This window comes from Ochotona curzoniae, unplaced genomic scaffold, assembly GCF_017591425.1.
Source record: "Ochotona curzoniae isolate NIBS_2020 unplaced genomic scaffold, NIBS_Ocur_1.0 scaffold_2453, whole genome shotgun sequence".
Taxonomy (NCBI): domain Eukaryota; kingdom Metazoa; phylum Chordata; class Mammalia; order Lagomorpha; family Ochotonidae; genus Ochotona; species Ochotona curzoniae.
Window position 1 is genome coordinate 1,492,076 of NW_024467094.1, and position 12,826 is coordinate 1,504,901.

General features: G+C 40.4%; 1 protein-coding gene across 5 annotated transcripts in view; it reads right to left on the minus strand.

Moving 5' to 3' along the window:
• NCOR1 (nuclear receptor corepressor 1) overlaps window positions 1-12,826 on the minus strand; it is a 116,660-nt gene that overhangs the window by 58,815 nt on the left and 45,019 nt on the right. For all 5 annotated transcript variants that reach the window (XM_041001593.1, XM_041001592.1, XM_041001594.1 and 2 more), the window contains 4 exons: window positions 8,272-8,396; window positions 4,398-4,615; window positions 3,055-3,117; window positions 941-1,080 (listed from right to left, as the gene is read on the minus strand). In XM_041001593.1, coding sequence (XP_040857527.1) covers window positions 941-1,080; window positions 3,055-3,117; window positions 4,398-4,615; window positions 8,272-8,396 — 546 coding nt within the window. The remainder of the gene's footprint in view (window positions 1-940; window positions 1,081-3,054; window positions 3,118-4,397; window positions 4,616-8,271; window positions 8,397-12,826) is intronic.

Sequence of the window (12,826 nt, forward strand, 5' to 3'; positions counted from 1 at the left end):
ATGTAAAACTGCTAATTAACTGGCATTGCATAGCTGTAAGATTATGTACATAAATATTTCAACAGTAGACATTATCTACCTACACTGAATTTATATTCTCATGGTGTTGAAAGGCCTAGTTAAGGTCCCTTGTGTTGGCAGACCTATGGCTCTGGAGGTGCCAGTCCTGGCAGCATTCTATTCTGTGCCCTTCACAGAACCTACACTGCATTTTCCTTCAATCATCTGCCCTCGGCAAAATTCTTCAGAGACAAGAAATTTAATCATTACAGCAGTTACTGCTCTAATCTAACTGCTAAAAATCACCAGTACGTCTAGTCCTTCTCAGTGCCCATATGAAGACGCCATTTAAGTTCCAATCTAAACAAACATCATTTTCCAATGCTAGAGTATTAGCACTAGATAAAATCCTGAAAGTTAAACAATTATTTGTAGTCTGAGTGCAAGAAGAAAAGCCAAGCAAGACACTCACCAGAGCTTTATTTATCTGAGAGACACAGTCTGCTGATTAGCTTCCCAAATACATGGAATGGTCAAGACAAGCCTGTGCCAACATCAGGAGCCAGGAACACAATCCAGGGCTCTCACATGGTAGAAGCTATTAATGCTGCTTCCCAGGGCTTATGCAAACTAGCAGGAGTTGGAACTGGCAACTGTAGCCAGGAATCAAACTCAAACATTTCAATAGAGGACACAATTGTCTTAACCAGTAGGTCAGATGCCTATACTCCTGAAAATACATTTTTAACTCATTCAACATGATCAATACTTATTTATCAAATCTAGTTTGCAGTAATTCAAAGGTACTGAATTCCCATTACCATAACAGGAACCTCCCCCGCCCCCTGGACTGTAAATAAACAATCAACCTAACATGCCTCTTACAGGTATTGCTCAAAAGTAAACTAAGTAAAAAAATCACCACTCATGGTATACTCACTTTCTGTTTATGCTGTTGCAAGAGGTTGTCAAGATTATGTCGCCTTTTATAATTAAAATAGAAATTTTTACATTGAGCTTCACTTTTGGTTCCTACCATTTTGGCAATTGCTGCCCAGTTACGACCATGTTCTACTAGACCTGTATTTTAAACAGAACAAGAATTAATTAAATGGTTGCCACATAAAGCGAGCAAGCAAAACAGTCAAAACAGCCGTTATATTCCACATCATTAGCTGAAAGTATGCTCTCAGTGACTACCTGGTGCATTACACAAACATGTATTGACCACAATATCGTTTACAGCTCCCTACTTGCCCGTCCAATTAAAACACACTCGTTATACCAGGACTCAGCCTTATCATTACCAAGTACCTTTCCCAGCATTACAGCAACGTTGGACCCGCAGGGATAAGCTCAAATACCTGCAAAGTGAATTATCAGAAACTTCCAGATCCTTGAGCACATCATTACAAAATTTAAAAGGCAGCCCAAAAAAAAAGTAGCCAAATACCAGCAACAAAAACAAATTCATAGATATGTAAGAAAACTCTGTGCCAGCAATATCAGGGCACACTTAAATAAAAGCCTGATATAATTCCAAATTATAACTCCTTATGAAGGACTATACTACTGTAACAATATGGGAAAATCAGTCGGGGGGTAAGAATTGGGAAGGTAGAATCCCAGACTCTACAGAATCATACCACAAAATTCAAATTTTCTAATAATTTTTTTAAATTAAAGAAAGAAAACAAGAACTGTGTCACTGAATTTAACATTGAATTAAAAATAAAGTCGACTATAAAAAGTTATATATATATATATATAAAAAACAACTCGTGATCACCATTTGTCCTCAATTTACAATCAGTCAAAAATATCAAAAATGTTTTTAAAACTATAAATCTGTAATACATCAGAGAAACCACATAAACACATCTCTAATCAAATAACACATGTGGACAAACATATGCAAAAATGGACACATAAATGTATCATACAAAAATATGCATTACATATCAGTATATCCAGATACAAACTCTCAGCTCAAATTTATAAGCAACTATCAGTTTTCCAGGTTAAATACAAATTGGAAGACATATGTATGTAAGACGGTGGTAATATAAAGAGCTAAGAGGTAGGTTTATTTGCCCAAAAAGACCATGATAATACATTTAGCCATCACATTTTTGATAGTTAACTAACAAATATGAGACTCTTTAAAAGTAATATAAGTTGGGCATTTGTTAATCCTGGCAAATAAATACTAAATAAAAATATTTGAAGATTATCACTTTAAACAGCTTTTTTCTGGTGAAATTGAGCTTATGTATGATTGTAAAGTGTGCTATTCACTATCCCTAATAAAAAAGAAGTTTGAAACGTGTCACTAAAAACATCAAGCTATTTATAATAATTATAATATACTAAATATATTATTACTAGAACAGTAAATGCCTAACCTCTAAAATTAATTTTTCTCAAATTTAACTGTCAATTGATTTGTTCTATCAGAAATCAAAGTTCAATTTCAAATTACGTTACATGAAAGAGCCAACAACAGATAAACAAGGTTCACAAAATTCTAGAGCAAGATGAAGGCCACAGCATGGAAGTGGCAGAGACAGGATTCAAACCGTTTTTGGCAGGATCCCATAGTCCATGCTCCCTCCTCTGAATCAGAGTATAATTTCTCAGCCACTATTTATCATCAAACAAATCACTAAACACAAAGTGAGAAAGTACCTACCATTCTATTAAATCCAACTTTTACATGATAGAAATAACTTCCAAAATTTATTCCCAAACCATTTCAACAGCATATAATCTCGTAACAATTTTGAAAAAATGAACATAGTTACTTGCTCTTTGATAAAATGACATTCAAATTTAAACCGTAGGGAGAATCTTAAAATTTCTCAAATATAAGCATGTTATAAACAGCACAGTGGAGACATAGCACCATCAAAAAGAACTGGTAAGTTTGCTTTAAATACCTTTCTGGTAGATCTCTCTTTTTTGAGTTGAAAAATAAATAAATATAAAGAAAACACCTCATGTATCACTAATCATCTCCTTCTCCCAAAACAAACCAGAACTACTGTAATTTACCTTTTTTAGCAACCTCCATTTCTTCTTCTGTCCATCGAGAAGTTTCCACGGGCTCTGTGGCAACTGAAATGAAAAAGATCTTGATTAGGCAGAGAAAAATAAAAGCTATACATATACAAACATCTTTAGCTTCTTTTTGGAGGGGCCCTACTTTCCGCAGCGCCTTCCCACGGGCTACGTGTCTATGCTTCCTCTCCTCCTGGCCAACAAAATCAAAGGGAAAACCAACCACCTTCTTCCTCCCTGGTCCCCGACACCACTCGTGGAACCGACGCGGCCTGCATCTTGGATTCCTCATTATCTGTTACCGAGTAAGCACAGATGGATCAGCAACTGAAACTTTCTCTATTACTTTAAAAAGAAAACTAAAAATATCAGGCCTGAAATGAGCAGCTTGTTCAAATAATAGTATCGCCGTCCACCCAGTCATTGTAATTATTAACAGGCCTCTCAGACTAATATTCTGATTCTTCCCTCCCATTTAATGGCACCTGTCAGCTTGAACCTTGTTTTATCTCCTGAGCCATCCCCTCCCTGCCTGAGCCACTGCATATAAACAGTGCATTTTAACAAGGCCCCCACTCCTGCCTTAGCCTATCCAACATGACTTCCACGGTTGCCATCACAGTTCTTCTCTGTTTAACAACCATTTAAGCTTCCCACTTTGCAAGCAATAGGGTTCTGTTCAAACAAAGCCGCAGTCTATCCTTCATTGTCCCATCTAGTTCTCCAAAATCATGCTTGCCATTGCCAGAAACTGCATTTTAACCTTCACAGTGTGACACAATCAGCACCACTCAACTACAGAGTAGCACATCAGACCTGAAGGTGTTTGCACTTTTACAATGTATTCTTATGAAAGCTAGAAAAAAGATTCCTATGAAAACTAACCAAAAACGCCATGTGAGTAGACCATCCCATTATAGTGCTATCTATACAGGATTAAAAGCAGTGAGCAGGCATCCTAATCTTCTGATGCTAACAAGAAAAATGATTACATCATGCCTGACGGACAACACCTACATCACAACCATTAAAAAGTGAAATTGGAGACCCCTTAACTATAGAGAACCTTCTTACGATAAACACCAAGTTTAAACATCAGCAAGCAAAGTGGCACCCAAGTTAGCATTACAACAAACTGAAAAAACAAATGCTATCCTGTAGCAGATTAGAAAGATTGTGGCTGGATAGTCATTAAAAAAAAACAAAAAAAAAAACCTATCTAAAGTTCAAAAACTGCATACATCAGACTGTAGGATTACTGATAGGTCGTTAATAGCAACAGTCCCTCTACCCAGCAGCCAAAAGACGCCCAAGCCACCGTCCTTTCTTCCACTCACTGGGTTCTGGTGGCGGTGGCAGAGGCGGGGGAGGTTCTTCGGTGGCCGCTGCAGCCGCAGCACTGGCAGCTGCAGCTTCGTTTGTCATGGACCTGGTGATCCGGCCCTTCCGGCGACCCTGACTGTTGGCAGTCTTTCGCCCTCGGGGTGTGGCCTGCTCTCTCTCCTCAGTTTCCTCTGCTATTCCTTCCGTCTTATCTTTTTCCTTGACATTTTCTCTAGAAAAAAAAAAAAAGTGAATAAAACTTGTGCGATTTCACAGTACACATACATCAAAGAAAGGTGCCATTTGAACATTCTTCAAGTGGAAACTGAATAAATCTATCTAATCTCTTAGTTTAGATTCTCACATTAAGATTTTGCCACCAAGATTTATTTTGTATATTAATAGTTTTAAAATTTAAACATTTCAAATCAATTGACTTGAAAACCAGAACATCAAAGCACATCAAAAACAAAGTCACGAATGACTAGATAACCTAGACCTGCAATGCAGAGAGACTTGGGTTTAGAACCTTTCTTCTAAATTGTATTATCCGTGAAATAAGATAGCAAAAAACAGGTGATCTTCATGACAGATTTTTGCGGTACTAATCCACAATGCTGTTTTATTAAACTAAATCGTATTCTGATCTACCTCTGAAAAGAATGACGTACAAGGAGGGCAGTGTGGCATCAACCAACTTCTGAATCCAGATGGCCGGGGCTCAGGCCACTGCTCTTCACCAGCCCTGTGAGGACACAGGCAAGCTGCCTCATCCGGGTATCGAGCCTGCTCACACTGTACTTCAAGGGCAACGCTGAGGCTTCAAGCAGTCCACCACAATGCACATCACACTTGTTCACTATTAATAAGTTAACTTCTCTTAGGCTAAATACTGCTTATCATTTGTTATCTCAGGCAGTTAGGAAAAACTAAGAGAATGCTAGTTACATTACAGCAATACTACGGTAACACTGGAAGACTCTCCATAGTACTCGCCTCCTGTGGTGGGAACATACAAAAACACGACTCTTAAGCTACATTTTCACAAATGAATGCATAGATATCAAGACTCAATTATTCCTGCTTAATGGAAGATGATAATTTTGAATGTTATTTTTTTAAAGTAAAGACCTGTTATGGTTTTCCCAAATTAGAGTGTTTTTCCCACAAAACCATATACGGCATCAGTGACTCCATGCCTCTAGTCGTAAATTGAAGTTACCGAAAAGTTCTTTCCTTTTGCTTCCTAATTATCACATCAATCTGGCTTCTACTCTACATTGTCTTGTTAACAATGTTATGTCAGAAGTCACCATGACCTACAAACTGCACAATCAAATGGCCTCAGGCCCAGCACAATGGCCTATGGGCGCCAGTTCATTTTTCAGCTGCTCCACTTCCCATCCAGCACCCTGCCTGTGGCCTGGGAAAGCAGTTGAGGATGGCCCAAAGCCTTGGGACCCTGCACCCGAGCAGGAGACCTGGAAGAGGCTCCTGGCTTCAGAATGGCTCAGCTCCAGCCGTTGTGGCCACTTGGGGAGTGAATCATCGGACGGAAGATCTTCATCTCTGTCTCTCCTCTCTGTATATCTGCCTTTCCAAAAAAAATTAAAATATATCTGAAAAAAAAATCAAATGGCCTCTTCTCAGAGCTTACCACATTAACCCTGCTGTACTCAGATCCTGTCTCCTAAGATCCAGACTCAAATTTCCAAATGCCTACAGAACCAATAACCACCCTCAGGACTCAACAAGCGCAAACACGTTTTCATTCTCACTCCTGGGCTCCTGGCTGCATCTCTCTGGCTCACGTTAACAGGACCAAGTGAACAACCACTGAGACACACAGGGCAGCATCACCTCTATGTCTCTCCCTTGGCCTTACTTACTACGTGCGATAAAAGGCCAAGTCTTGGGTATTTCATCTTAGCAATGTTCCTCTCACCAAGTTTATCATCTCTATTTCTACTAGCAGCTGCATTTAATCAGTATCCTGTTTCTAGTCTTTTCTAATAATCTCCTTGATTCTTGTCTCTAAATCCATTCATTTTATACTATGAATGGATCAGGATTGTAGCAGGGCAGTTTCAATAATAAATTATTCCATCCATTCTAATTCCTACCTATTTCCAGAAAGACCCACAGTATAGGTGCCTAAGTTTAACATTTTAGCTTTTGATAAAATTCTATATACTGGGCCCGGCGCGGTGGCGCAAGTGGTTAAGTCCTCGCCTTGCACGCCCGGGATCCCATATGGGCGCCGGTTCTAATCCCAGCAGCCCCGCTTCCCTTCCAGCTCCCTGCCTGTGGCCTGGGAAGGCAGTTGAGGACGGCCCAAAGCTTTGGGACCCTACACCCGCGTGGGAGACCCGAAGAGGCTCCTGGCTTCGGATCGGCATAGTATCGACCCGTTGCGGCTCACTTGGGGAGTGAATCATCGGACGGAAGATCTTCCTCTCTGTATCTCCTCTCTGTATATCCGCCTTTCCAATGAAAAAATAATAAAAATAAATCTTTAAAAAAAAAATTCTATATACTCTAATCCAAATCCACCTTCCATTTTTACATGGACATTATATTAATCTAATGAAAAAATTGTGTTATTTCTTTTAAAATGCCTACTTATTTATTTATTTTGAAAGAGTTACAACAGAGAGGGAATGACATTGTCTCCAAATCTTCAGATGGCTGCAATGGCCAGGACTGGGCCAAGTTAAAGCCAGGAAATCAGAAGCTTCATCCTGGCTTCCCACACGGGTGGCAGGGCCTAGTTCGGCTGCCCTTTGCTGCTTTTCCTAGGCCACGAGCAAGCAGCTGGGCTCAAAGTGGAGCAGCCAGAACACAGGAAGCCATTAGGGCTGATGGCTCAGGAAGGCAGCAGAAAATGACCTTACTTATTTAGATCCCTGCCATACCTGTGGAAGTCAGGATGGAGTTTCTGGCTAACTTGGTCACGGCCCAGGTCTGCTGCTTCTGGTCATTTGGAAAAGCAACCCACAGATTGAGCATCAATAATGTCCCTGTTCTCTCTCCCTCCTTCCTTCTCTTTTTCCTTCTCCTTCCCTCCCTCTGTCATTCTGCCCTTTACATAATAAAAATCTATCTAAAAACATAAAAAGTATTTTAGAAAAGATTTAGAGAAACCTTTCAAATCAAAGATAAAAATGATGTATTCAACACTGTATTGTATTGGTAATAAGTGTATGTTATCGTGTCCTGTGCCTTCTCAATACTAATATCTCACACTTAGCAAGCAAGTCCACGACATTAACTCATGTATTAGAATACTGCATTCCTGGGCCGGCGCTATAGCATAATGGTTAAGGTCCTCGCCTTGAATGCGCCTGGATCCCATATGGGTGCCGGTTCTAATCCTGGCAGCTCCATTTCCCATCCAGCTCCCTGCCTGTGGCCTGGGAAAGCAGTCTTGGGACCCTGTACCCATGTAGAAGACACAAAAAGAAGTTCCTGGCTCCAGGCTTCGGCTGACGCTATCACTTGGGGGAGTGAATCATCGGATGGAAGATCTTCCTCTCTGTCTCTCCTCCTCTCTGTACATCTGCCTTTTCAATAAAATGAACAAACCTTTAAAAAAAAAAAAACATTGCATTATTTAATTACAGCAACCCACCAGTTCACTGCCTACACGGTCATAACAAGCCAGGGCTGGGCCTAGCTGGAGCGAGAAGAGAACGAACTTCACCTGGACCATCTGCTCCTGCTTTACTAACAGCATTAGCAGTGAGCTGGCCCGGAAGTGGCACCTACAGGGGATACGAGCATCCCAGATGGTGGCTTAACCCATTCAGCAACAACGGCCCCAGAGTTGAAACGATCTGAAAACAACTACACCACTTAACTCATCATTTCACTAATTATTTTACTTACTTAGAGTCCTCTTTTTCCTCTTTTTCTTCTTCATCCTTCTTTTCTTCTTCTTTTTTTTCTGTTTTTTCTGTTTTATCCTCCTCTTTTTCTTCTACTTTTTCTTCTTGTGAGGGCCGGGCAATTTGCTGTTAAAATGAACCAAAGTAAAATGATACAATGGAAACAAATCAGCTCTTCAAACAGTGCTGACAAATCATGATACTTATCTAAAACTTACTGATTATTACTCATTTACATGTGAGGATACATTAAATATCAGTCCATGCTTTCTAACGTATTCTTATAAAACATTACTCAGATGTGAAAAAAAAAAAGTTCATTGCTTTTGTACACAGAGATAAAAAAAAAATTGATTCCTCTTAGAAATCTGATTGCTTATCTCTTTAACTACACACATCTAAACTGTCATTCGAACATTCCATTTTTACTTTAAAAATTTAACCCCATACCTTACTTTATCAAACTACCTTCCTATTGTTAAATACTTATTCTCATTTTTCCTCATTATTGTTAATGCTATGGGAAATATTTCTAAGCTGTTACATTTATCAAAGGGAGGTCCATTTACTAAGACTGAAATAACTCCAGAAAATACAGTGAAAAAGACACTAATTTCTAAGGTATAATTACAACCATAAAAGATACACATGGACAAAATATGGAACAGAACAATGAAGAAAGAGAGCAGCAGATTATTAAGGATCTTTTTATATCTTTGATGTCCTCTTTGCTAACTATGAGACTAAAACAAGTAGTCAAATTGTTTGTCTTGAGCACTACTGTTCAGCTCAGAAACCAAAACCATACAATCTAATCAGGATGAGCTTCACAGCAAAGCCTTTGTGCCTTGTGCATCCTCCCTCCAAACCCCATCCCACACCCCCAAATCTTTTGCTGCTCTGGACTCCTCCAGGTGTTTACCTAGTACCTTCCTGTATTTGCCTGGAACATTCTTACCTTTCCCTGCCTCTGATGAGATTCAGTTCAAAACGCTACATTTCCTAAGAGTTCTTTCTCTGACCTCAAAAACAAGAATACTGGGCCCCATCTCCCTCCCTCTTTGCCACACATCCGCACCCTGGGTGCACTATGATTAGGCTGCCTGCAGCCCGGTGGTCAGCATCCATCCAGCTCCAGGTGCTATTGTCAAGGATCTTCTGTTTCTAAATGAAGGTGTGATCATAATCTGAATACATACTGGACAGAGCAAAAACCCAAGTCCTTTATTCCAGCCATCTGAAAAGTGCTTGCCCTCCCATTCCAATCTTTTGATCCAAGCGAACTTCAATTTTGCTTCGTAATAATTCCACATATCCTAGCCCCAGAACTTTCAACATATGCCAACTTTTAAGGTAAAATTTACATTCATTCCCCCCCCCTTTTTTTTTAATTTATGTGACAGGCAGAAAGAGAAAAAGGAGCACCCAAGCATGGAAGCTAGCTCTTATCTCCTGTCCACTCCCTAAATGCCTGTAACAGATGGGGTCATATCCAAGAACTCAGTCCAGGTTTCTGCTGTGGATGACAAGGATTCAGCTGCTTGAGCCATCACATCACCTTCCAGGGAGTGCATTAACATGATGCCGGAGCAGAAGCAGCGCTGGAACTCACACCCTAGCACTTCAAAATGGGACGTGCACGTCTTAACTGCTAAACCACCTTTTCCTTCAATTAACAGCTCCCCAGACTTATCTATTCAAATAAAACCTGTCCTGTTCTTTTACATAACAAAAACCTGTGGGTCACTTCAAAAGAGAAGTCACATTATAACTTCTTCTTAATCCTGCAGTAGGAAACCTTTCATTTGCCAAGACCACCAGAAATTAATGCCGTCATTCAAAGGGGTATACAAAATTACCAACTTAAAAATTAACCTGCTACAAATTTACTGAATTTCAAATTTCAACTACAGCTGCCATGGCAAGACCAGTCCAAAAGATTTCATGAGCCCTGTACAGCCCACAAGCGGGATGTTCACCACCACATCACAAGGAAGGAAAAACAATCAGTATCCTTCTTGATCCCTATTGCTACTTCCCACTGCTTAACTGTAATGTCTTATTAATATTTCCTTTTTCGTATTTCACACCATCTACCCATGCCAGCTTTCTCTTGGTGTTATGAACTGACTTCATGAATTCTCTCTGAATTGTAAACATGATTTTGTATCGCATACGCTTATGTTTCAGCAGTACTCCTCAGATTTTAAAATACATTTCATTCCCTTTTCTAACATTCCTCCCCCAAATCAATATAACATTCCACATTTAAAATGCTTCCAGAAGAAGTCCAAATTCCCAACAGGCAAAAATCACAAAGGATTCATTATCAACGAGTACTGTTCCCAGACCTTCAGCAGAAAGTCTTCTGTTCAACCACCCATGCCACATTCTTCACATACCTTCACAGTCACTGTCCCATCTGATCCTCATCCTGACCTCCCAAGTTTTTCAATCAAATTTCAGCACTTCAGATTGGGTGGGCATGTGGCGAAGCAGTGAAGATGCCATTCAGGACACCAGCATCCCAGGCTGAAGTGCCTAACCTCAAGTCCCTAGTGCTCTTCTGACTCGGCTTCCTGCCATTGTGACTCCTGGAAACTGCAGGTTCTTTGGTTGCCCGTGGAGACCTGGATTCTAGGCTCCCAGCTTTCCCTGGTCCAGCCAAAGCTGTTAGAGGCAATCAGAGGAGTGAAGCAGCGCACGGAAGAGCCACATCACTCTCTTTTCTGCTGTTCCAGCTTTCAAATAAAAATTCTTTTAAAAAACACAACAATATGTAAAAAGAGAATGAACTCTCACAATCCATATAATTCCACCTACTAAATCATTTCAACACCACAATTTCCTCATTTGTTTTTCTGACATACCCAATTTCTTACCCTGTCCATGTCAGATTTTCTGAGAATTCGTTATTAGAAAAAACAAACCTTAAAAATCAAAGTTATTTTCAGATTACTGAGGCTGTAAGATTTACAAACAGCCTTACTGGCTCTTACAGCCTCTAACATGTCTCAAATGCTGTAACCTCTCTCTGGAACAAACTCAGCATACACCTGTCACTCACAGGGAAGGGTATCAGCTGTCACAGCCTGTCTTTTGTCCAACAAGTGAGCAAATAATCTGAAGACATGACAGGGAATTGTCAGCTTAACAAAAGGCAAGCGGAAAAATGCAGTCCCCATAGATTAGGACAATAATATACACCTTTCTTTAAAAACTTAAGAGGAAAGGATTAAAAAGACAAATTTGGGAGCAAAACAAATTAAAATCTTTGAATAATATTTTTCATAACATGCATTTCCCTAGATGTTTGAAACTCCCTATTTTTCGCTAATACTTTCCTTCTTCTGCCATCTAGGATCTTTTAAAAAGTCAGCAATCCCACACATTCCCTCCTGCTTGGAAGCCAGTCAGCAGCTGACCTCATTCTCTGACCCTGGCGGTGCTAGGATCTAAGAGACAACCTCGCCACTGCCTTACACCTGTCCACGGGGAGAGGAAGGAGACTGCAGAAAGCTCGAAGAGGATCCAAAGAACTCTGAAGGAGCTGCTGGATTACTCAGCCCAAGTATATGTGGCAGTTCTCCAGGAGGACTCTGACCACTCTGTATGCCGCCAGCCGCAGTGAGATGGACTGCTCCTAGTCGCAATTCAGAGAAAGACCTATCCCAAGGACTGTCACTAACATTAAAGACAGGATGGAATTCTTCCGTGGTGAAAACGGGGGTTGGCATTCGTTCTGTCACCACAAATCCATGAAGCACCAATCTCTGCTCAGGACAAAGGTCACAGGTGACCTCCCTCCGCTCTTCTCAGAACACTAGCTGCAGTAGGAGAGGCCAGCACTTCGCACAGGAAGCACCTCCTCTAGATGACCAGCACCATTGACCACGGACTCCCTAGAGGCCGACCCCCATACGCAAGGGGATTTACGCACGTAGCAGCTGTCATGCTAACCCTGAAAGGCTGAGTACTACTGCCACACACCCACAGACACAGAGCCCTGGACTGACCAAGTGCAAGGACCCAAGGAGGAGTGCGTTGGTACAGAAGAGCATTTTGGGGAGTAAAGTTCTTTCCGTCATGTCTAATTTATTAGCCTGTCCAAAACATCCTAACGGTAACAAGCTGATAGTTTAGACAGAAATTCTTCTAGCACCCAAATTACTACATTTGTGCAAATATATAACTTTGGGCAAAAACAAAAAACATTGCTACCATAAAACACAGTATTAAAATGAAAGAAGACCAGGACTTCCTATGGAAAGTAATCAAGGTTTTTGGAAATGAATATGGTTCCCAACCACTGACTTGGTCCTTTGTTATCTAGGTCACTAGCAGGTACCACAGAGAGTCTGCAGTCACAGAGACTTGTTGGACGGGAGCTTATGCTGCGAAGTGCAGCACTTCACAGAGAGGTTTTTTTTACTTCTAACACTATAAACAGATTCAGATTAAGCTGGCATGTAATTAGAGAACACCAATAATAATATACCTGAATGATTTTTGGTTTGCATTCTCTAGTGTCTATGCAATTAAAATACAAAGAACTA